This window comes from Diabrotica undecimpunctata, chromosome 3 (assembly GCF_040954645.1).
Source record: "Diabrotica undecimpunctata isolate CICGRU chromosome 3, icDiaUnde3, whole genome shotgun sequence".
In the NCBI taxonomy this organism is placed as follows: domain Eukaryota; kingdom Metazoa; phylum Arthropoda; class Insecta; order Coleoptera; family Chrysomelidae; genus Diabrotica; species Diabrotica undecimpunctata.
This window is the reverse complement of record NC_092805.1, coordinates 3,571,374-3,593,652: the sequence shown is the minus strand read 5'-3', so window position 1 is coordinate 3,593,652 and position 22,279 is coordinate 3,571,374. Positions and strand designations below refer to the sequence as shown.

Here is a 22,279-nt window from a genome sequence, read left to right as displayed (position 1 = left end):
TCTGAAGATTATTGATTCAAAATCAATTTTAAAAAGATATGAATTGTACTAGAATTTCAGAAGCAAATGTAGAAATAATCTTTGTTAATATATTTCAATAAAAAATAACGTTTTTTATGATTAAGTAATGAGTTTTAAAACGGAATTATAAACGAAAATTTTTTGTTGTAATAGTACAATTGTTTTGGTGTAAAATTACATTTGTTTTATAATCGTGACAATGATAAAGACACTTAGGAAACTGTCAGTAATTTGCGACATTGCTATTGCTGTTGGTAAACATTTGAGATGAAATTTCAGACAGATTTTCTATCATAGATGCAAAAGTGGTTAAAAATAGCTTAAAAATAGAAAATATCGCTACATACTTGTCTCAATTTTGTACAAAGATGTAGAAAAATAATCTGACCACTCCGAAAAATTAAATTAAAAATTCATTAAAATTAAATTTCCCGAATATTAATTAACAATAATTCCAAAAATTTAAACTCAAAACGTATCGAGTAAGGACGAGAAAACAAGTGAAAATACAAAAATTTTACGTGTATTACTTACAAATTTAATTAGTTATTTAAAAAACAGTAATATAACAGACTTTTTAGAATTAACAAAATCAATTCAGAATTCGTATTTTATTTGAAGTTTCGCGTTTAAGTCCAAAGTTCTTAGAAGAATTATGTTTTCAAATGACATCAAATAAAATAAAAAGAATTAATATTGAAATTTTATAGCAATTTTCTAATAAAATTATTATATAACATTAAAATGTTTTAAAACTCCCAACATGTTTATTATATTAACAGAAGTGTGGTACGTAATATTTTTATTATTTAATAACAATACCTAGATTTAGAGCAGGTTCCCGGTGTCCTGAATGGACGAAGTTAGGTATACTGGTAGCAGTAGTAGATTCAGGTAGCTGGGGGATGTTGTGTACACTGCTATCCGGCGAAATAATCATTTTGCCAAAATTTCTATATCAAAACACTGATTATCCGTTAAACAAAAGAGACACTAAACACAAAAAACCATTTCACTGTTAATATAATGTCAAGAATAGCACATGTGCGTTGACACTGAACAACAATGTCCAAGAGCAAGCGAAGAACTGACGATAGTGAAAGTCCCAGTTGATACTGGGCCTCTGTTGCCCGGTTGTATAGTAAATATTACCTGAAGGGCAACAAACCAATCTAAGTTTAGACGAGCGGGGCGCGCGGGGCGAGAGATTTTAGCAGCATAACCGCGAACTTGGGTTCATCGCATTTTCAACTTCGAGGTCACTGACAACAATGCTCCTGCCGGCCAATCGGCGACGCGCTGCGGCTCGCCGATTGGTCGAGAGCGGTGGAAGCTCCGCCTCGTGGAAGTAGGGATCCTAGAGTTCAACGACTCGAACCTTGACTGAATTACCCAGACAAATGAGCAACGCAACTTCGGCCAAGGTCGCGACGATTGCGCGACCGAATCAGCTCACTCACTCTCGCGTGCAGTAATCGAAATCTTAAATCGGTTTGAATCCTTTCACTAAATTTTTTTTCGATGTCGATGCCAGCTCCACTGGTAACAGCTCTTTATTGATAAAATACACAGCCATACGATCCGATCAAGATGCTATTTTATTAAATTTCTTTACTAAATTCTTTTTAACATAATTTCTTATAATATACAATAGTATACCCTGTGTTTCACCACCTAATATTTATTTTATAAACTGTATTTGTTTTAAAACGTATAAAATACATTAAAAATACTTCAAAAAATACTATTCGAGTTACACGAAGAAAAATGTTTCATTAAATTTTCAGTTTTGTTGTACGTTGACATTACACAGCAATACGAAATGGGGAAGTATTTTGTTGGATATGTCCATGGATGGTGATAAATGAGCCCTTTGGAAAAATAAGTCGTGGAAATAAGATAAAATTGATACATTGAAGCAGAATCTTGTTGACGGAAGTACCTGTAACCACTAAAAAACAAGTAAAGGGTTCGTGGGATATCAAACATCAGCCGCGGCTTAATACATACGAAGGCTACGAAAAATTTATCACCAGGGATATTTCAGCATTATTGAAAAGTAAACCAATACGTTTATAACGTTCTTCGGCGTTTTCTGATTTCCAGTTTGAATTGGTCTCGGCCCTTCAGAAGGTACTCTTCCATTCCTTACGTGTAGACTCCTTCTCTCCTTCTTAACCTCGGTCTGCCATTATTTCGTCTTTCCTGCGATGTCCAGATTAATACCTTTTTGGGATTCTGCTGTCATCTACAGTAAAACCTCCCTTAACCGAAACCTTTTTAACCGAAACATCGTTTAACCGAAACGGCTGACAGTTTCAATAATTTCGTCAATAAAAAGTAAATGTTTGTCGCAAAACGTAAACAATTCCGTTAATTTCACTCACCAATTGATGTCTATGTGTGTTGGGAAATCACAAAAACCAAGAGCTCTAAAAGATATTTCCGAAAAGGCATTTTAAGGTATAGAAGCCAAAAAAGTTCATGGATGTCGACCAGTTTATTTTTAGAATGGTTTGAAAATGAATTCGTCTCAAATGTAAAATCCTTTTTAAAATCAAAAAACCTTCCCATCAAAGCATTGTTGCTTGTTGACAATGCGCCCTCACCCTCAAAATCTACAAAATGGTGACAATTGTCAGATTTTTGCCACCGAATGTCACAAGCTTAATCCAACCATTAGACCAGGGAGTCATAGAGACATTCAAGAGACATTATAGAGAAGCATTCTTAAGACATCTGTTATTACAGGAGACGAATTAATCCAAAAGTGTTCCCGAAATTCTCAAATCTTTAACAATAAAAATTCTTATTGGTGAGCTGAGTCGTGGGCCAAGATCAAATCGTCAACTTTAGAAAAATGCTGAAACAAACTTTTTGATAAGATTTTAATTGACGATCCTGAAGAAGAAAATGGTAAGAAAACGACAGAAGAAATAACCTTTCATTAAAAATTTGCCGGGACATTACGAAATTAACTAAGAAGAGATACGTGACTGGTTAGCAGCTGATGACTCAGAACGTGAATTCATCGACCAGGAGATCATTGATATGGTTCTTTATCAAGACAACCTGAGCATATCAGATGACGAAGATGACGACCCAAGAGTCAACAGGCAGCACAAGACCGTCGACGAGATTTTCAATGCTTTAGAGGAAAGAATTTTATACAGTAGGCCTAATTAGTTAGGGACACGACTAGATTCTTAATCTTTGTTGTCATTACATAAAGTTTTGTCCTTTTCAGATTGCTTTACGTTTCATCGAACAATCGAATGAGCAAACTCATGACGTTCTGCAAATTAACGATGGAGGGAGAGAGAAACATCGTCGTCAAACGAAAACTCAAAAAAAATAGCAGATTTCTTTAAAAAAGCATGATAAACTTATTCATTTTCCTTAATTTTATTACTTTATTTTGGATTTACTTATTAGAAAACATTACGAAATCAACTCATAGTATTTTTTAATACCAATACTTTGATCAAAAATATTATGAAAAACAATGTTATTTTTAACCGAAATTCTTGTTATCCGAAACGGCCTCCCCCCCAATTATTTCGGTTAACGGAGGTTTTACTGTATTCTTAGTAGATACGTACCATCTTAGTTGGTTGATTCTGATGCCCCCTGTTATTCTATGTTTAACACCCACGATTTCTCAAATTCTCTCGTTTCTTATTTTGTCTAACCTTGATTTTTCGACAGCTTTTCTCCAATAATCCAGTTCTGTTGATTCCAAAGTCTTTATGGCTTTCTACTTCAGTGGCCATATTCATCTACTTCCATATGTAACAATAATCTTCCATATAGATTCTGTGTTTATTTTCTCTCGAAATTGTATTATCCTACAGTATGCTGTTCAATTGCCGAATGACTTGTCTTCCCCGGTTATTTCTGCGTTTAATCTCTTCATCCAAATTCCCCAATTGGTTACGTGTATGCATTTTGTTGTTCACCTCCTATACAGATATGTATTCTGCTTTTTTGACAACTACTTTCAAGTCCAGTTTCTGATATTCCTGGATAAGTTTGCGTGTCATATATTCTAGACGTCCGTAATCCTGAACCAAGCCTATTTGGTCATCTGCATAGCATAGTGTGTACAATATGGTGTCATTTAGAAGGATTCCCATACTACTACATTTCCTTTTCCACGTCTTCAGCGCTTGCTCTAAGCAGATCTTAAACAAAGTCCCAGCATCCTTATTTGAGTCTTTTGTTTACCACAAACCCTTTGGATATCTCTTCGACTATCTTCATCTTGCTCGTGTCGTTTTTACAGGGTTCTTGCACTGCCTTTCCAAAGCTTTCCATAGTTTTTGTTGTGGTTTCACTGTCGCATGCTTATCGAAGATCTATGTATAGCTTGGTTTCGTGCCGGTTTTTTTTTGTTCTATAAGTGGGGTAATCGTAAAAAGATCTACCTGCTCTAAAGCCAGCCTGTTCTTCGGCCTCCATATCACTGGAGAGAGAATGCTCATTCTCTCTCCTGATGCCAACCATAATGTAGCTTTGCCGTTTTTAAAAAAATTTTAAACTGTTTGTCCTTGTGTAGTCAAGTAATGTACAATTTTATATTTATAACGTTCTCAGCAGATTGTTGGATAGGCCAAAATTGACGAAAGTTCATTAATCGAGCATATTCAACCTTATATCAATTTATATTAACATGAAATCCAGCATATGAACACCAGCTTTCAGAACAAATAACAGCCTAGGCAAATATATTAAAAATAACAAGAGCCAAAATAAAAAACACACAGTGGTGTGTACAAACTTAAATGTGGCGACTGCCCAAAAACTTACATTGGTCAAACAGGTAGAAATTTTAATAAACGAATAGCAGAACATAAAAGGGCTTTCAATAATAGAAAAACAGATTCTACATACGCACTTCACCTTCTAGATCATAATCATTCTTTTAATGACGAATTTAAAATTTTTCACATTCAAAATAAAGGCCTTAAACTATCTTTGTTAGAATCTATGGAAATCAACAAATTAAAAAGCACAGATATAATTCTGAATGACCAACTTGAGACAAACAGTTCTTCCCTCTTTAACTAATTCAGTTAAAGACTATAAAGTGTAAACGCATGCCAAAAATAGATCACTTGAGAAAGGCAATCAGCCGAAACAGCTGTAGTGATAAGAGTTTAATGGGATTACTAACAAAAGCAAGTAACATAATATATAACCATAAATAAATAGTCCTTTGTTTTGGTCTATTTGTTTATGGTAGAAACCTCTCGAAACTTAACGACACCACTCAAATACAAATGACTTTGTAATAAGCTCTAATAAGCTCGCAATCCAAATTAAGGTTTACCATTTATACCCCGGTACTGATATACTTTGAATACTGAGATATTAGGCCTGATGATGGGGTATAAATTATAAATCCCGAAACGAATATAACCGTCCCTTGGCATTGATATTTGTAGACTTTAAAAAGGCGTTTGATACAGTGGAACTACCGTCCATCTTAAGAGCACTACAAGATTTCAGGGTCGACCACAGATATTGTAATAGTTAAAAATATATATGAAAATGTCACAACAACCATAAATCTACATTCAGTAACTAATAAAATAAAGATAAAAAGGGGAGTCAGGCAAGGTCACCAAAGCTGTTCATTACCGTTCTTGAGGATGCATTTAAAAGACTAACATAGCAACAGAAAGGAATATCCATCGATGGAGAAAGATTAAACCATCTACGTTTTGCGGACTATATCGTGCTTCTGTCAGATAATCTGGGAGAGATCAAAGACATGCTCCAAGAACTGAATGACATACTACAAGAAACTGGGCTGGAGATAAATTTAGAGAAAACCAAAATGATGACCAATATATGGTTCCCAGCGAAGAGATACAGATCAATAACAACAAGGTAGAATTAATCGATAAATACACATACTTAGGTCATGAAATTAGAATAACCAGAGACAACCAAACCTACGAGCTAAATAGATGAACCACGTTGGGATAGGCGGCATATGGAAGGATGAGAGACATTTTTAAAACAAATACTCCAATTCACCTGAAAAGGAAGGTATTTAACCAAAGCATCTTACCAGTCTTGACCTACGGAGCAGAGACCCTAACTTTAACGAAAGCTACTGCCGAAAAACTGAGGGTAACACAAAGGCGAATGGAGAGATCAATGCTGGGCCTGTCCTTGAAAGATCGCGTGAGAAATGAGGAGATACGCCGATGAACTGGCGTAGACGATATTATACTGCGAATCAATAAACAAAAGTGGAGGTGGGCTGGACATGTTGCTAGAATGGAAGACGGAAGATGGACGAAGAGATTATTGGAGTGGAGACCAAGAGCCGACAAGCGAAGTCGAGACAGACTACCCACCCGATGGACCGACGACCTAAGGAGAATAGAAACAAACTGGATTGCAGCAGCTAGAGATAGAGAGAACTGGAGACGTTTGGAGGAGGCCTATATCCAACAATGGATGTGAAAATGGGGCTGGATGATGATGATGATGATGACTGATATACTTTGAATACTGAGATATTAGGCCTGATGATGGGGTATAAATTATAAATCCCGAAACCGGTAGCTCTATTTTACAACAATAAATATTCCGCAGCCATGACATTCGTTTCCTTCCAATGTTACGCTTTCCTAAAATCTTTCCCTGCTTGATATTCTGCAGAAGCTGGTGTTTTGTTCCTGTCATCACGTGGTCAAGGTATTGTAGTTTTCGTACCTTTATTTCATTATTCAGTTTTGTTTATTTTGAAAGTCTCCACAAGACTTCTTCATTCGTGAAAGCTTGCACTTTTCTTATCATCTAGAAGAAAGCACACTAATCGACTATTTAATTCAGATCTAATAATAACAAAGTTCGACAAACTCTCTAAGCGAAACGTCAAAGTTCTATATCTATGTTTATATTTCATGAAAGTTCATTTAACATGTTTATGAATGTTTGTGTTTAGCGATTGTGTTGAAATGAATGCACATAATGATTATGTACCTGTTGTATTACAATAGTTTATCTAATTTTATCGGTGTTTATCAGTTACTGCTACAAATTGGCTGAATTTAATTTGAAGATTATGGTTTTACGTAAAACTAGTCACTTACTATAAGGAAATGAATTAAGAAATGTCGTCAAAATTAATTAGTATGAAAACCGAGAATTTTGGAACCTTGGAGCCTTACTAAAGAACAGGGATAGGAACTTTAAGGGAAGAGAAAGAGGGGAGAGACAAAAAGATGAATTATGCGCACAATTTAATTATTTTATATTTCCGTAAAATAGTTTCGAAAACAATTCAGATTTCTGCCTTAATCTGAGCCTTCTAAAAATTGCAAGGCAAAGCAGACGTTGATAAAGATGTTAATAGAGACATGGGGAATCTAAAATTTGCATTCCACGACATGTCTCCTCAACTAAGCAGAAATCCTTAGCGAATTGGTTTCTTGTACTCATACAGAGTAGATCCGAATAAAATGAAAAAGACAGTCAAGATTTGATTTCACGTACAAAGTGTCTATGTATCTGTTTATACGTATTTCGCCCTAATAGGGCTCATCAGAACACATCCAAAACTGTTAAAGATCCGGTTCAGGAAAAAATATGTGATACATTTCTGCTACTTTTCTGCACTGATTTCGTCAAGTGCTTATTCGGGATATTTCTGAAAAAGTCCCATTTTATATATGATATTTTTCCTTGACGCGGGACCTTTTACTTGTATATGTGTGATTGACTATGGCAGAGTTCATCACCATCATCATCCAGCCCTTTTCCATTTCAGTGGGAATTCGGGAAATAACATCGGTAACTCCTGTTCTTCGTCTTAAGTCTTGATTTCTAACAGGCAAAACACATTGGTCAAATGTTTTAAGTTTTAAAGAAATTGGTATATCGCTTTTAGAGATGTCTTTCGAGTTTTCCATAGGCTGCCCATGCTAGGTTTATTCTTCTTCGTAGTTCGCATGTTTGGTTGTCTCTTGTGATCTTTATTTCGTATCCAAGGTATGTGTATTTTTCCACCAGCTCTACTTCGTTGTCTCCAACATTGATATTTTCGCTAGGTACTAGGTTTGTCATGAATTTTGTTTTGAAGATGTTTATTTTAAGACCTACACTGACACACCTAACTGAAGTTCATGTAGCATTGTACATATCTCCTTGAGGTTGTCCGAGAACAAAACTATGTCGTCTGCAAATTTCAAATTTGTTAATCTTCTATTGTCAATGTTCAGGCCTTCCTCTTCCCAGTTAAGTTTTTTACATGCATATTCTAGTATTGCGGTAAGCAGTTTAGGCAATAAGATATCACCCTGTTGGACTCCTCTGCCGATTGGGATATGGTCCGTGTTTTTATGTAGTTTCACCGACGTAGTTGTGTTCTTGTATGTATTGTCAATTAACCTTGTATATCGGTAGTCATTGCTGCATGCTTGTATTGCTTCCAGAATTTTGTCAAATTCTACCGTGTCAAAGGCTTTATGGAAATCTACAAAAGCCAGAACAAGTGTTCGATTGTATTCGATAGATAGTCTTTTCTATTACCATTTTAATGCTCCGTAGGATTTGTTCCAAATCCGGTACGAAATCTCGCTTGCTCTATTGGCTGTAAAATCAAGTCTTTTTTAAGACGATTCATTATTATTTTTATAGTAGTAACTTGCAGAGTTCTTAAATTTAAAAAAATGTTCTCGGAAGCCGTAAAAAATCGTCAAGACCTGACATAATGCATAGATGACAATGAAATCCACAGAAAAAATACAGAAAAGAGGACAAAAAATACGAAGTAGGCTTCAAACAGGGTTTAAACTACTATTTGGATGCAGCTAAGGATGGTAAATGAAAGCTGAATTAAATAAATAGTTAACAAGACGATTTAGTTTTAAATAAAACTAAAACAATTACTACACCACCTACTTTACATAACCAAAACTAGAGAAGCCTCCTACACAGGGACAAGTTAGTAACCTTCATACTTGCGATACTTTTTCATGTCATATAAAATAAAATCGTCTTACTAACCCAATCAATACGGCATCAGTATTAGCGGTGTACTGAACTTGAGACCTTTCTTCATTCCGCATTATTTTACCTCGTCACCTACAACACGATCGATTTTTTTCTAATAGCAACAGTGGTCAGTGAACGTAAGATTGTTCTTATCCCAATAATACTTTTATCAATACTTGTGGGTCAACGTACGCGAAATGTGTTTTGTATTGATCTAAAAAAACCCCATGTTGGCTTTCTTTGATATTACCTAATGCTCGTTGATATCAAACGTGCGATAACACCGTTTTAATAACAGGATTAAGAAATTGAAATTTTGACATTGAAACTTACTTTATCGGGTACAAAAACAAAATTGTTTATGTAACAAAAGCTGTATTAGTTCTTGTCATAAACGAAAACTTCTATTGGTTTGTGCAATATTATTGTTGGTAACTACTTATGCTCATATTATTCGTTTCAAAAGTTAACGATCATCACAGCAATTTAAATCTTGTTTACAGTTTCACAAATCGCCAACCTAATCATAAACGCAGACTTTAAAGCCATGATATATTACTTCTTCCAGAGCGTCACCTACTATCTATCTTTCCTTATAATCTGAATTGGATTACCGGTTAATATCAAAAAGATAACTAAAAAAATATTGTGTACAAAACTTTTCCTTGTTTTTATATTCAAATTATATTTTTTTTTGCCTCTTTTTGTCCATTTAAATTGGTCATGGTCCAACCACACAAAATACTTAGTAAGTGCTAATCGACAGAAGAATCACAAACACCACATAGCTCATTATTTTTGTCCAAAAAAGGAGGTTGCGTGGAAAGTTTTCCGGGAGTTTTGAAAATTGGTAAATTTTCAAAACTAGGAGAGAATGCGCTAAATTTGACAGTGTACATTACATGTATTATAGATTAGGTCTACAGGGGAGACCACTAGTCGCTTTCTCTACCTCCAGGTGGTATGGAAATGAGTTTTTTTTTCCAAAACCGATATTGAAATATAATTTTTGTACGACAAAAACTATTAATTTTACAAAAAATTGTAAATACATAAATTTTGCTTGTGAAATGTGTCGAAAAGGAGATAATTGTAAAAAAGCTGTTAGTAGGCGCTATTTTTTCAATATGGAGGCGTGAGCGACAGAGATACTACGTAAATTCGGAAAGATCACATCAAAATCTATAAAGTTACCCATTTTCAAAATTATCAGAAGACTTTCCAGGTAAAACTACCAAATGACTGGACTAACAGGTCAATAACGCTATCACTAACAAATATTAAAAACCACGCTAAGACCTCTTACTGGAAGAAATATCAAGGTACATAATACTCCAGTCGTACGCCACTCAACATCTAAAAATCATACGAACAAGCTGAATTTTCCTGTAAAGGTCAATTTTGGGACCCCAAAAAGATGCCAAAAAGCTTGCCACACCTACCCTCGAGTTTCCCTTTAAAACAGGGGTGTGAAAAACGCAAAACATCGATTTACATCTGTAAATTTTAAACAAAAATGTTTATTAGCCCTATTTCTGTAGAATGAACCGTTCTCTTCGAAACAACGCTTGGAGCGACCGTCGATTTTGAATGTGTTACTCGCGCGAAGTCAATTTTTAAATTTGTATTAACTCGACGGTAAAAATTCGATATCTTTTGATTAGAGTGTCCTATCGACACAATTCATAATGCGTTTTAAAGTTTCGATTTTAAGTCGAAGATAAGATTATCGAAAAATTTCGATATTAAGTTTTGGCAACAACTATACGCTGTATTTAAACGTTTTGATCGTTTCTAATGTGGAAGTTTAAAATCGAACTTTTATCCTCTTTTTTGAAGATTATACTCTAGCAATAGAAATTACATAGTGACCGGTCAATGGAAGTCATAAATTTTATTGATCTTATGAGAATCATAAAAAATGGCACAAAACGTGTATTTATTTTTATTTATTTAAAACCTTTATAAAAATTGACTGCATATGCCGCAGAATACAAAAATTGTATACGAAACGCATTCTAATTTTTGTTGATAGGACCCTCTCGACCCCTGCAAAGAATAACGTTGTAACCAGCATTTATGATATTCTTCAGAAATGATAAAAAAAGATACCAATTTCTTTGATTTCTTTTTTATATGTATGTGACATTTTTTCAGTGTAAGTAGTAAGTAGTTATATAAATGTTGAACTCCTCTTTTAGAATAAGGTCTACTTTTTTTTATTAGAGAAAAGGTTTTTGAACTGTGACAGTTACAGTTTTTGATATAAATATAAAGTTTCATCGAATAATCTTGTAACTGCACTTACGATGTTCTCATCGGAAAAGTTAATATGAATTTCAAATTATTGCTCGTTGTACTCGTAGGTTAAGGATCTTAGATCTCGTAGATCTGTCTTGTCTATTTCCCCCTACTATTCTCACAATAATGCCGCGAAATATTGATTCACGACGTGTAGTATCTACCTGCATAATTATAGCCAATGCGGCGAATAAAATTGTAACAACAGTTACGGTGTAGTTTTTGAAATATGAGAATTATTTTGATACACTTGTGGTACGATACAGTATTTTTCGACGAAAATTTGATTTGGTTCAACGTCGTATCTGTAGTTACTCTGTTATTCTACAAATAATTCATTTTTTTTTATATATTTACGGTATTATTCCATTCGGAATCTTTCTTATTTATGCAGTTACAGCCACACCGACCATGTTGGCAGATAGAGCGTAAAAAGTTATCCAAGAAGAACACTGTAACTGAAAATCGCCAAAAATGTTAGTTACAACGTTATTCTATGCAGGGGTCGCTCTGATCAAAAGATATCGAATTTTTACCGTCGAGTTAATACAAATTTTATTTAAAATTCATTTCGCGAGCGTAACTGACATTCAAAATCGCCGGCAGCTTCAAGCGTCGTTTCTGAGAGAACAATTCATTCTACGCACAAAGTGCGCACGCATATTTACTCAAAATTATCTCAGCTATATTTTTTATTTGAAACACTTTGTCTTACGACGCATAAATTTGTGGTAAATCGATTTTTTCTGTTTTTCTTTCCCTAGGAGGGGACATTTTAGGGGGATGCCGGGGGTAAAAGTGGTAAACTTTTTTGGGGTCGCAAAACTGACATTCTCAGCAAAATTCAGCTTGTTTGTATGATTTTTAGAGGTGGCATTTTCGTCTCCGACGACTGGAGTATTTTAGTAATTTTTAAAAATATTTTAATTTGATTAATTTTATTTCAGGGGGAAGATAAGTCACTTATTATTACCTACTGAAGTTATAGCTCAACTTTTTCTGCAAAAATCAGAATGCCACCTAATACATCCATCTGAAAACAGATCCACCCCGGTCTACAAGTTTTAAAATAGACGGTAATATGTGTGAAAGCTTCCGAAGAAAGTAAAAAAGATGACAAGAAAGAAAAGAATTGAATATCTACCCAATGAAAAGAAGACCAGCTTCAAAGATTAACACACATCTTCAATACAACAACCAAGAAATCCAACATGATAATATCAGCAGAAAAAACCAAATGTATGACAACATATAAATACACACTACGATGTAAAATCGAAATTGATGGGAAATAATAAAGCAGGAAGCAAGGTTTAGATATCTGGGAATAGATATAACTAATACATAGTTAAAGAAATGCTGAAGAAGAATCTCTTAATGACACAATCTGGAAGAACAAACACCTAAGACAAGACACAAAAACAAGAATCTATAAAGCAGCAATTAGACCTATATTAACATACAAGGCGGAGACAAGACCTGACTCATCTAAAACGAAACGACTACTAGAAACAACAGAGATGAAAATACTCCCACGAAAATCAGGGAAAAGTTGGATAGGGAGAGAAGCGAAAACATAAGAACAGCATGCAATAAAGAAGACATAAATGGATGGGTGACAAAACGGAAACAGAAGTGGAACGATCACATTAGTATAATGGCAGAGGATAGGATAATACAAATAGCAGGAGATAAGTCACCAAATGGACGAAGAAGTATAGGCAGACCAAGAAAAAGATGGTGCCATAATTTAAACAATTTAGGAGGCTAATATTAAAGAAGAAACAGGTTTTAAAGCCTACACACATGAAGAAAGAAGTTTTTTAACTGTAGAATCAAAAAGAAGAAAAAACTTCTGTTACTGTATTTTTGTATGTAAAACACATTCTTCTCCTCTCGATAGCCTCGTTTCTCGCCGATTTGGAATTGCAAAATTAAATCCTTGATATTTACGACCATGTTTTCGCCAAATGTAGCCAATTCCAACAAATACCATTACCTAACCCTTTCAGATTTTATGATTTTTTACAGCATCTGGCCCGAGTGCTCCGTCACACTTTCTTTTCGAACATTTATGACTATATTGCCCTCTTTTAGAAAACATTCTCCCCTAATAAATTCCTAGAACGCGTCGGCAAGATCCAATGCCGAAAATCAAAGATTATTGGGGCAGTTTTCGAACAAAAGCATGTTTACAAAGAAGATGATATTATTTTTCGACATTTTGGGTCGGTTTATGACCTAAAACGTTTTAAGGATAATTTAAAAAGCAACAGAAATTATTATTATGGTCCTTTTTATTTGTAAGAACTATTTTAATATGATACAGGTTTATGACTTAAGCGTGGAAGTACAAATCCTATGAAAGAATCAACTCAGAAGTACAATTTTAATAACTTAACGTCATCAAAAACTTTATATTTTCCAGTTGCTTGTTATAAAAGTGGGCAATTTAAACAACTCTAAAATTTCAGATTTAAGTTTTTATTAATTTTCACTAAAAAAATTGTAGAAATTTGAAAACTGCCAGTGTGATTATAGATATTTAGTTGGTAACTTTCCATCACATGATTACACCGCAGATTCAGGTAGCCGAACTGTAGGTTTGTGAAAGGAAAATGATTTCAGTTTCTATTAATGGGTACCAATCTCCCAACCCTATCATCAAATTAATTTTTTGCTAACCTATGTCGAGAATAGAAACATACCTGCGAATGCGTAGGTACAATCACGACTCCGTATCGAAATCCTTTTCTTCCGGCCCTACATATGAAGCCGGCCACACGAAAACGACGGTTTGGAAGAATGTATCAAATGGACGATCAGGTATGGACTAAAATAAAATTTACGACGATAACGTTCAATGTTTAATCAGTCTATTGAAGTCTATGGAGTCTAGAGCATTATGAAAGACGTGTTTCTTTGAACAGTTCACGATTGTATATAATTCTCCATATCCCATTTTCGGTGATAGATCCAAATATCTTCCTTAGAATTTTTTATATACAATTTTTCCTTACTGCAAAAAGAAATATGGCGCTTCATAATAGGTTATGGAACTTCTTCTTCTTCGTCTAGCCATTCACGTCCACATCTGAACATAAGCCTCTTCAAGTCTTCCTTTCCATTGTTTTTTATTGTACGCTACTTGTAGCCAATTTTTCCCGGCAGTCCTTTTCAGATCATCTGTCCATCTCATAGGAGGTCTGCCTCTGGGTCTTTTGTGTTGGTATGGTCTCCAGGTTAAAATTGATCTGTGCCATTTGTTTAGATCGCTCCTAGCAACATGTCCAGCGTATTCCCATTTCAACTTTAATGATTTTTGTACCACATCGGTGACTTTGGTTTTCTGTCTTATCCATGTGTTTGTTTTCTTGTACTTAAGTGATATACCTAGCATTGCTCTTTCCATCGCGTGTTGAGTGACTCTAAGTATATTCATATTCTTTTTTGTGATTGTCCATGTTTGTGCCGCATAAGTTAATATCGGAATAATGCATGCATCAAAAACTTTAGATCTAAGATGTAATTGAATTTGTTGATTTCTGAGTATATAGTTCAGTTTACCGAATGCTACCCAAGCTAACTTTCTTCTTCTTTTTATTTCTTCAGTTTGAATTTCCCTATTTAGTATTATTTTTTGTCCTAAGTATATATATTCTTCAACTTTTTCTATAACTATCGTTTATTATTGTCACGGTGTCTTCGGAGTGCATGACTTTTGTTTTGTTTAAATTCATTTTCAGTCCTATTTTAGAAGATTCGGTATGTAGTTCTAAAAGCATGGTTTGCATTTCTTGTAGGTCAGTAGCTATCAGGATTATGTCATCTGCAAATCGTAGATTACTGAGGTAGCGGCCATTGATGTTTATTCCCTTATATTTCCAATTTAGGTTTTTAAAAACGTCCTCCAAAACTAAGGTGAACAGTTTGGGTGACAAAGTATCTTCCTGTTTGACTCCCCTGTTTAATGGTACAGGGTTCGTGTGTTCATTTTCATTTAGGTAGTATGTAGCTGTAGCTTGGTTCATAGTTTCTTTTATGAAGTTGATATATCTGCTGTCTATTACGGCCGTAAAATACTCTGCTGCCCTTTATGAGACGCTATAACTTTGCTGTGACATTACACAATTAATCTTTGGCAAATTCATAGCACTATCTCTGGCAGAATTAATATTTGATGTATAAAATTTCTAAAAAGACTTACAACAAATCCTAAGTTCGTCCCTGCATGCCATTTGATGATGTGGTTCCGTTTCTGCGTAATCCAACATGTGGAGCCGATTTTTTTGTTGCATAATAGCAATTATGGCCTTTTTGTGGGTCCTTTCGCCCGCCCCAACACATGTCAGACGCGAGTCGACAACCAGGAAAGGTTATTGAATACCTTTACCCGGAATAAAATTATGATAGGGAATGAAAAAAAAAAATAATATTGCGCACACGAACACATTGTGACCGTTATATAAATGACTGTATTTAAGAGGAAGCCGAGAAAGAAATCTGCTTGCCACGTGTCCCGAACCGATGTACCTACATACATGCTGGCGTTTGTATATCAGGGCTAACAGTTTTTGGTAAATTATAATGAATATGAGCATAGGTTGTTATAAAAGATACAGGAAGTAAGCCCACAAATTGAACTGTCTCTTTTTAAGTAATACATTGTAAGAACACATTTTTTTTTGGCGAACATTTGTGTCAGTTCGGATTTCAAATAATCGAAATAGAAATAAAGCGAATTTGTAAAAAACAATATGCATATTTGCAAGAAAACATGAACCAAACAAAATAATAAAGGTATAAGTATATAATTTGACATGAATTTCGTGTTTATAAAGTTAAACTGTAACAGCCAACTGAAGAGAGAATGGATAAAATGATAAATCAATAACATAAGAAAGGAAAGCAAAAACAATTTAAAGAAATAATTTAAGAAAGAAATTTAATAGTTATCGTTACAAAACAGTGCCCTCATTTTTAAAAAAGTTGCACGTGTTATCTTAATTTTATATTTTTTCTCTTTAATCGACTTCATGTAGGACACCTGTGGCAAAAAATACCTGTGGTCTTTTTTGGATAGCATGTTTTTAGGAATTTTGTTTCCCTCCAATTTTATTGATTCTAACTACTTCACTTGCCGAGTCCAGTACCATGACAACACGTTGAGTTCCATTTCCTACTATGTGACGACTACCTTTTCATATTTCTCCCTTTAATCTTCGTGTTGATACCCTACTAATTCGTGTCTGGGTCTTCTATGCCTTGCCTGTTTGTTTTCATCGTAGTTCGTCAAGCTCCTAAGACTTTTATTTGGATAATTTCTTCATCATCATCATTTTTGGCTCGACAATCCTCTGCGGATCCTGGCATGCTCTAAGATTACTCGCCAATCTGTTCGGTTTCTTACAACTGGTTGCCATTTTCTGATCTCTAGTATCCCTACGTCAGTCTCAACTGCATCTAACAACCTAATTCGCAATCGACTCTGCTTCTTCTTCCTATAGGTGTTCCTGTCTCTATTCCCTTTTAATGAACGTTGCGATATCTGGTTCATTAAAGAGTTGGTATATGTAATTCGAAATTAAATCTTTTGCGCAACTGCCCTTGATCGTTTATAGCTCCAAATATTTTGCGGAGTATCTTACGCTCAAATATTCACAGAGGTGTTTCATCCTTCTGCGTCAGAGTCCATGTTTTTGCCCCGTATGTGAGAACCGGCATCAGCAGTGTTTTGTATATAATAACTTTAGTTTTTCTTTGGATATTAATTTCTTCGCTTGTTTTATTGGTAGTAGTCACTAGCGAGCCAAGGTATGTGAAGCTATCAACATGTTCAAGATATGACTTCCAAATGTTGTTTTCCGTTCCTAATTTGTTGTACTTGGTTTTGTCTTCGGTAATGACTAGACCTGTTTCGCCGCCATTTCTAATTCTAGGAAATATTGCTCAACATCTCGATTGCTACGCCCTATTATGTCCATGTCGTCAGCGTATGCTAAGATTTGTACCGATATATTATAAATAGTACCGACGCGACGTCTCTAATTCGTGTATCTCGGACTGCCTTTTTATAAGGCAAAGTTAAATCGGAGGCAAGGCAGGTCATCCCCTTGTCTGAGTCTATCCTCCATCTCAAAGGATCGAGAATTTTCTCCCTGTATCCTAACCATCGAGCAAAAAGACAAAAGAGGGAATCTAATCCTTATGAAAAGGCGACCAAAAAAGTGGCCTCTGATGGCGGACATATCCGGAAATGCGAATGCGCCAAATTTAAATTTTCCGACACTTATTAACAGTAGCTATAAAATAGTTTTCAGAATGTGTCTTAGACGAGAAAATTTTAATTAAACATTAACGATAACAGTCTAAAATGTGAAACAATTGTTAAAAAACTTCAATATAAATAAGATTTCATGTGACAGTTGAGACAAATAATAACATAACCCAACTAAATTTGATTTCTTAAACAAGGAAAGACTGTCTTTCCTTGTTTAATTTGGCCTCTCAAGATGGCACTTTCTGTCTAACAGTATTTTTCCCCCACTACCTTTACATTCCCTCTTTTGTCTTTTTGCTCGATGATCCTAACGCTGGCTTTTAAGTTAGACATTGCTATTTTCGTTAATCCGATAACTTGCCAATAACTCACGCCAAGGACTTAAACAAGGCGACGGACTAGCTCCAACGCTCTTTAATCTTGTTCTTGAATATGTAATTTGACGGTGAGCGGAAATAATATACTTACAAATAAGTCTACCCAATTAGCAGCATACGCAGATGATATAAACATAATGAGCAGAACAGTGAATGCAGCGGAAGAAACCTACGTTGAGTTGAAACAGAATGCAGAAGCAATAGGGCTAGCAATAAATACAAATAAAACAAAACCACTCATACAAACCAGATCAAATAGACCGGCGCAACAACACTTTATTTGACGATATAGAACATGTGAATAGATTCACATACCTAGGAATGGATCTGGTCGCAAACAATGAAGAAGAACCGGAAATTAATAGAAGACTTATGCTAGCAAATAAAGCCTATTTCGCGATGGGCCACATATTCAAATCGCGAGACGTACACCGGAAAACAAAACTCCGGGTCTATAAAACAATAATCAGGCCCATAGTAAGTTATGGTTGTGAAACATGGGTGGTGACACAGAAATCTGCCAATTCATTAGATGTGTTTGAATGAAAAATATTACGTAGGATACTGGGCCCAATAAGTGAAAACAACAACTGGCTAATTAGGTATAATAGAGAAATATACGAGCAATATAGCGAACCAACTCTAGCACAATACACTAAACTGCAGAGATTACGGTGGGCAGGGTACGTGGTCCGCATGCATGGGAATAGAATCTCCAGAAAATTACTAAATGCAAGAATGCAGGGAAAAAGATCTGTTGGAAGACCTAAAAAGAGATGGGAAGACGAAGTCGATGAGGATGCCAGGAACTGCCTGGGAACGCGTTCATGGAAAAGAACAGCGGTAAATAGAGATGATTGGAGAAGCCTGTTGAAGGAGGCCAAGGCCCGATTTGGGCTGTAGTGCCATTGGATGGATGGATACCTAACTCACGTATTAATTGGTATAGTACTGCTCTCTTGACACTGTCGTATGCAGCCTTGAAGTCGACGAATAGGTGATGGGTTTTAATGTTAAATTCCAACGTTTTTTCAAGGATCTGTTTTATTGAATGAATATGGTCAATTGTTGATTTTTCTTGAGTATGTCAACTATGTCAACTGTGTAAACTTATGATTTCTTAGTTTGTTAAAGATTCTGCACTGGTCTATTGAGGCACTTATTCGTTCATAGTTCAAAAATTGCATTGATTAAGTGAGACAAATTTAATTGAAAGAATTAAGTAGTTTCACTCTTATTTTTGTTGGAAAATGGTTCTATGTGAACCAAAGATTATTATTTATAAAGAATGCGAATACTTTTAATAGTCAACGAAGCATATAATAGACGTCTCTTTTGACCATTAAGCATTTACGGTATGATATTAACTGAAATCGAACTTTTATCGCAAAATAATAACTTTCCTTTTAAATAGTACACCACAAATATAATAGCATTAATTAAAACAAAGCAACAAACAAAACACACTATCATTTTCCCAACAATCTATTGAAACCAATCACGAAACCACTTTCGCCGTGTCACTAATCCACAGAAAGGATAATTAAAAAAACTATCGGTGATAGACTTATTACCTACCAGTTCCAGCAAGCAAGGACGCGTATCTATAAACAACTCGTTATCACTTTCATCTCGTTTGTGTGATTACGCATCTACGCATCTTCGAACACCGCTGATGACTCTCTTAATTCTTTTCGTTTTCATCGGTTCACCTAGTTGCGGGAAAACGTTTTTCTTTTTCACGGCAAAATTTAGAATTTCGACAGTTGAGGAAAAATTAGATTTTTTTATTATGCAATAATTTTTAATAAGTAGGTATGTATATGTAGTTTAGAAGGAGTTTCCTAAGATTCCCTTCTTCTTCATCAAAAGTTTTATTTATTTTTTTCGGAAACTATTTGTTGTTATTAACATTTCCTCATCACCTCTCTTATGATGCTGCAAATTAATGTATTACAAATCTGGTTTTGCTTCATTTGACTATATTTTTGTAGTGAAGAAAGGGCAAAGTATTTGGAAAGCGAGGAACTTTGAGAAGAAGAATATCATAGTCAAAAAACCTGGCGAAATGGTTCTACACTACAACTAATATAGTTAAAGCATCAGTCAATAAAATAATTATAGCCAGAATGATCATAATATTCTAAACGAATAGTCAGGTGTATCGTATCCTGTTTTTTTCTATAACTTCAAAGAATTTTCCTCTATTCACCTTGTCAAAGGCTTTTTCGAACTATACAGATACAATATGAATGTCTTTGGTTCTAATACATAAAGGTAAACTAAAACTAAAAACAAATTTTTAATTTGTTACATTATTTTCACGATCAAGTTTTTGTATTTTATAAAAACTAGTCCCGGTTTTTCGAAATACACCCGCCTCTGCAAATTTCCAATTTCCTGGTTTATCACGTGCCCCAAATGTACCTTCTGTTGTCTTAAAAATATCGTTTTTTATACAATTACAGTCATGTTAAAACACGAGGAACCGCCTCCCATACAGCAAAGATGTAAAGCTTTTGTTCGACAATAAAATCACATTTTTGTTTGGCATTTGGTGCCATGGGCCGTTATTTTTCTCTACAGGATATTACATAATTATCATTTTGTGTTCCTGGACGTTTATTAAACGAGAATCTACTTGGATTTATGCAGGTTATTCAACAACATATGCAATTTTTGCAGTGCAGATATTAAAAAAACATACGAATAAAAAACTAAGACCTCATTTATTCCGAATACCAATAGATTCAATTGTCATGATGTGATATTGATCCGTATTGGGTAGACGTAATCTCAACACCAATAAGTAGAATTGCTCCACTGAAATATATTAATAAATAGCTCCAAATATGCGAAAAGAAAGATTTCACTTCATTTGCCATTGTTCCTTCAACATGGACAGTGAACTGATGAAAGATGAAAGACGAAATAACGAAGTTATTCTTTTCCGATATAACATTGCGCAGAAGAACAAACTAGGAGCCAGTGGAGATAAATAAGAAACCCAAAATAACACAGAAAGTCAGGGTATAGACAGTTAGATGGTTGGGACATGTCTTACGAATGCCAAAAGGAATAAACGTCCTAAAAGTTCTGCAAGAAGGAGAACAAGGGAAGAAAAGAAAGACCATCGAAACCAAGGGCTTCTAAGGCCTGTAGTACTGTTATAATATAAAGTGATAATTTCGTACATGTCCTAATAGAGTTCCTCGAGAGATTCTGTGGAGGATCATATGACTTAATGAGAAAGAAGCTCCCAGTGAGTATATGAAGATTGTTAAATACATGTACCTATAAGGAAGTAACAAAATTAGTGTTAGGAAAAGTGTGAGAGAGATTAATAAATTTCTGGTAAGAGTGGGATAGAAACAAGGAAACTAGAGGGTAAGACTCCCTGGTCCTTACGTATACTGATGGTTTAGTGTTAGTAGGAAATTCTGAGTGAAATTTTTATCAAAGAAGTTATATACAACTTACGAAAGAACTCATTTTTCGCTTAAATTTGCAAGAAATTTTTTTATAAAGGATTTTTACCTTGCAAAGTTTCGTTTTTTCTCGATTGTTTCATCCATAGACTATTTTTCGATATGATACAAAGATTTCTCACAATAAGGTGATGATTTTTTCACCTAATTAGTAAAAAACAATGACGCAATTGCATTAATATAGTATTAAGACTTTCCGACAAATTTTGCGCAGGAATTTTTAAATTTCTAAATATTTCCTTAGTTAAAGTAATATAACGTGGCCTCGAGGAAGATTCAGAAACAAGTACATTCCATAATCGACGATTTTTTCTACGGCACTGGTGCAGGGTGGCCTGTTGTTACCTGCCTCACAATACGCTAATAGTTTTTAGAGCTAGTTCAAAATCCATAGCCTTGGATATAAAAACGACCATATTGTAATCAACCATTCAAGGTTGGCATTGGCCAATAACCTTTTGTGGAACTTTTAATGTGTTTCGTTCAAGTGTCATTGATTTCATGTTAATACTCCAAATTTACATAATAAAAAAGGAGGAAGTTAAAAATATTGGTATAAGTTTGTTGTTGGAAATGGTGGTTAACAATAATATTGATACTTCTTATATAACGTATGTTATCTATTTTTTTAAGTAAAACAAAATTTAGGTTGTACATGTTTTTTGGGATGGTGCAGGGATTGTTTGTTTCATTGCCTGTGGTTTAAGGTTCAATTTATGGATGTGACTAAGAAGATTTGTAAAAAAAAACGCCAAGCAAAAGGCGAAATTGCGGTAGACCGCATATCAGACGGTAGA

General features: G+C 34.7%; 1 protein-coding gene across 6 annotated transcripts in view; it reads right to left on the bottom strand.

Moving 5' to 3' along the window:
* Eip75B (Ecdysone-induced protein 75B) overlaps positions 1–22,279 on the bottom strand; it is a 395,498-nt gene that overhangs the window by 33,893 nt on the left and 339,326 nt on the right. Inside the window, exon 1 of one of the 6 annotated variants that reach the window (XM_072525094.1) lies at positions 844–1,156. The exons of the other annotated variants lie outside the window; for them this stretch is intronic. Coding sequence (XP_072381195.1) covers positions 844–961 — 118 coding nt within the window. The 5' untranslated portion in view covers positions 962–1,156. Of the gene's footprint in view, positions 1–843; positions 1,157–22,279 lie in introns of those variants that run through there. 6 annotated transcript variants of the gene reach the window in all.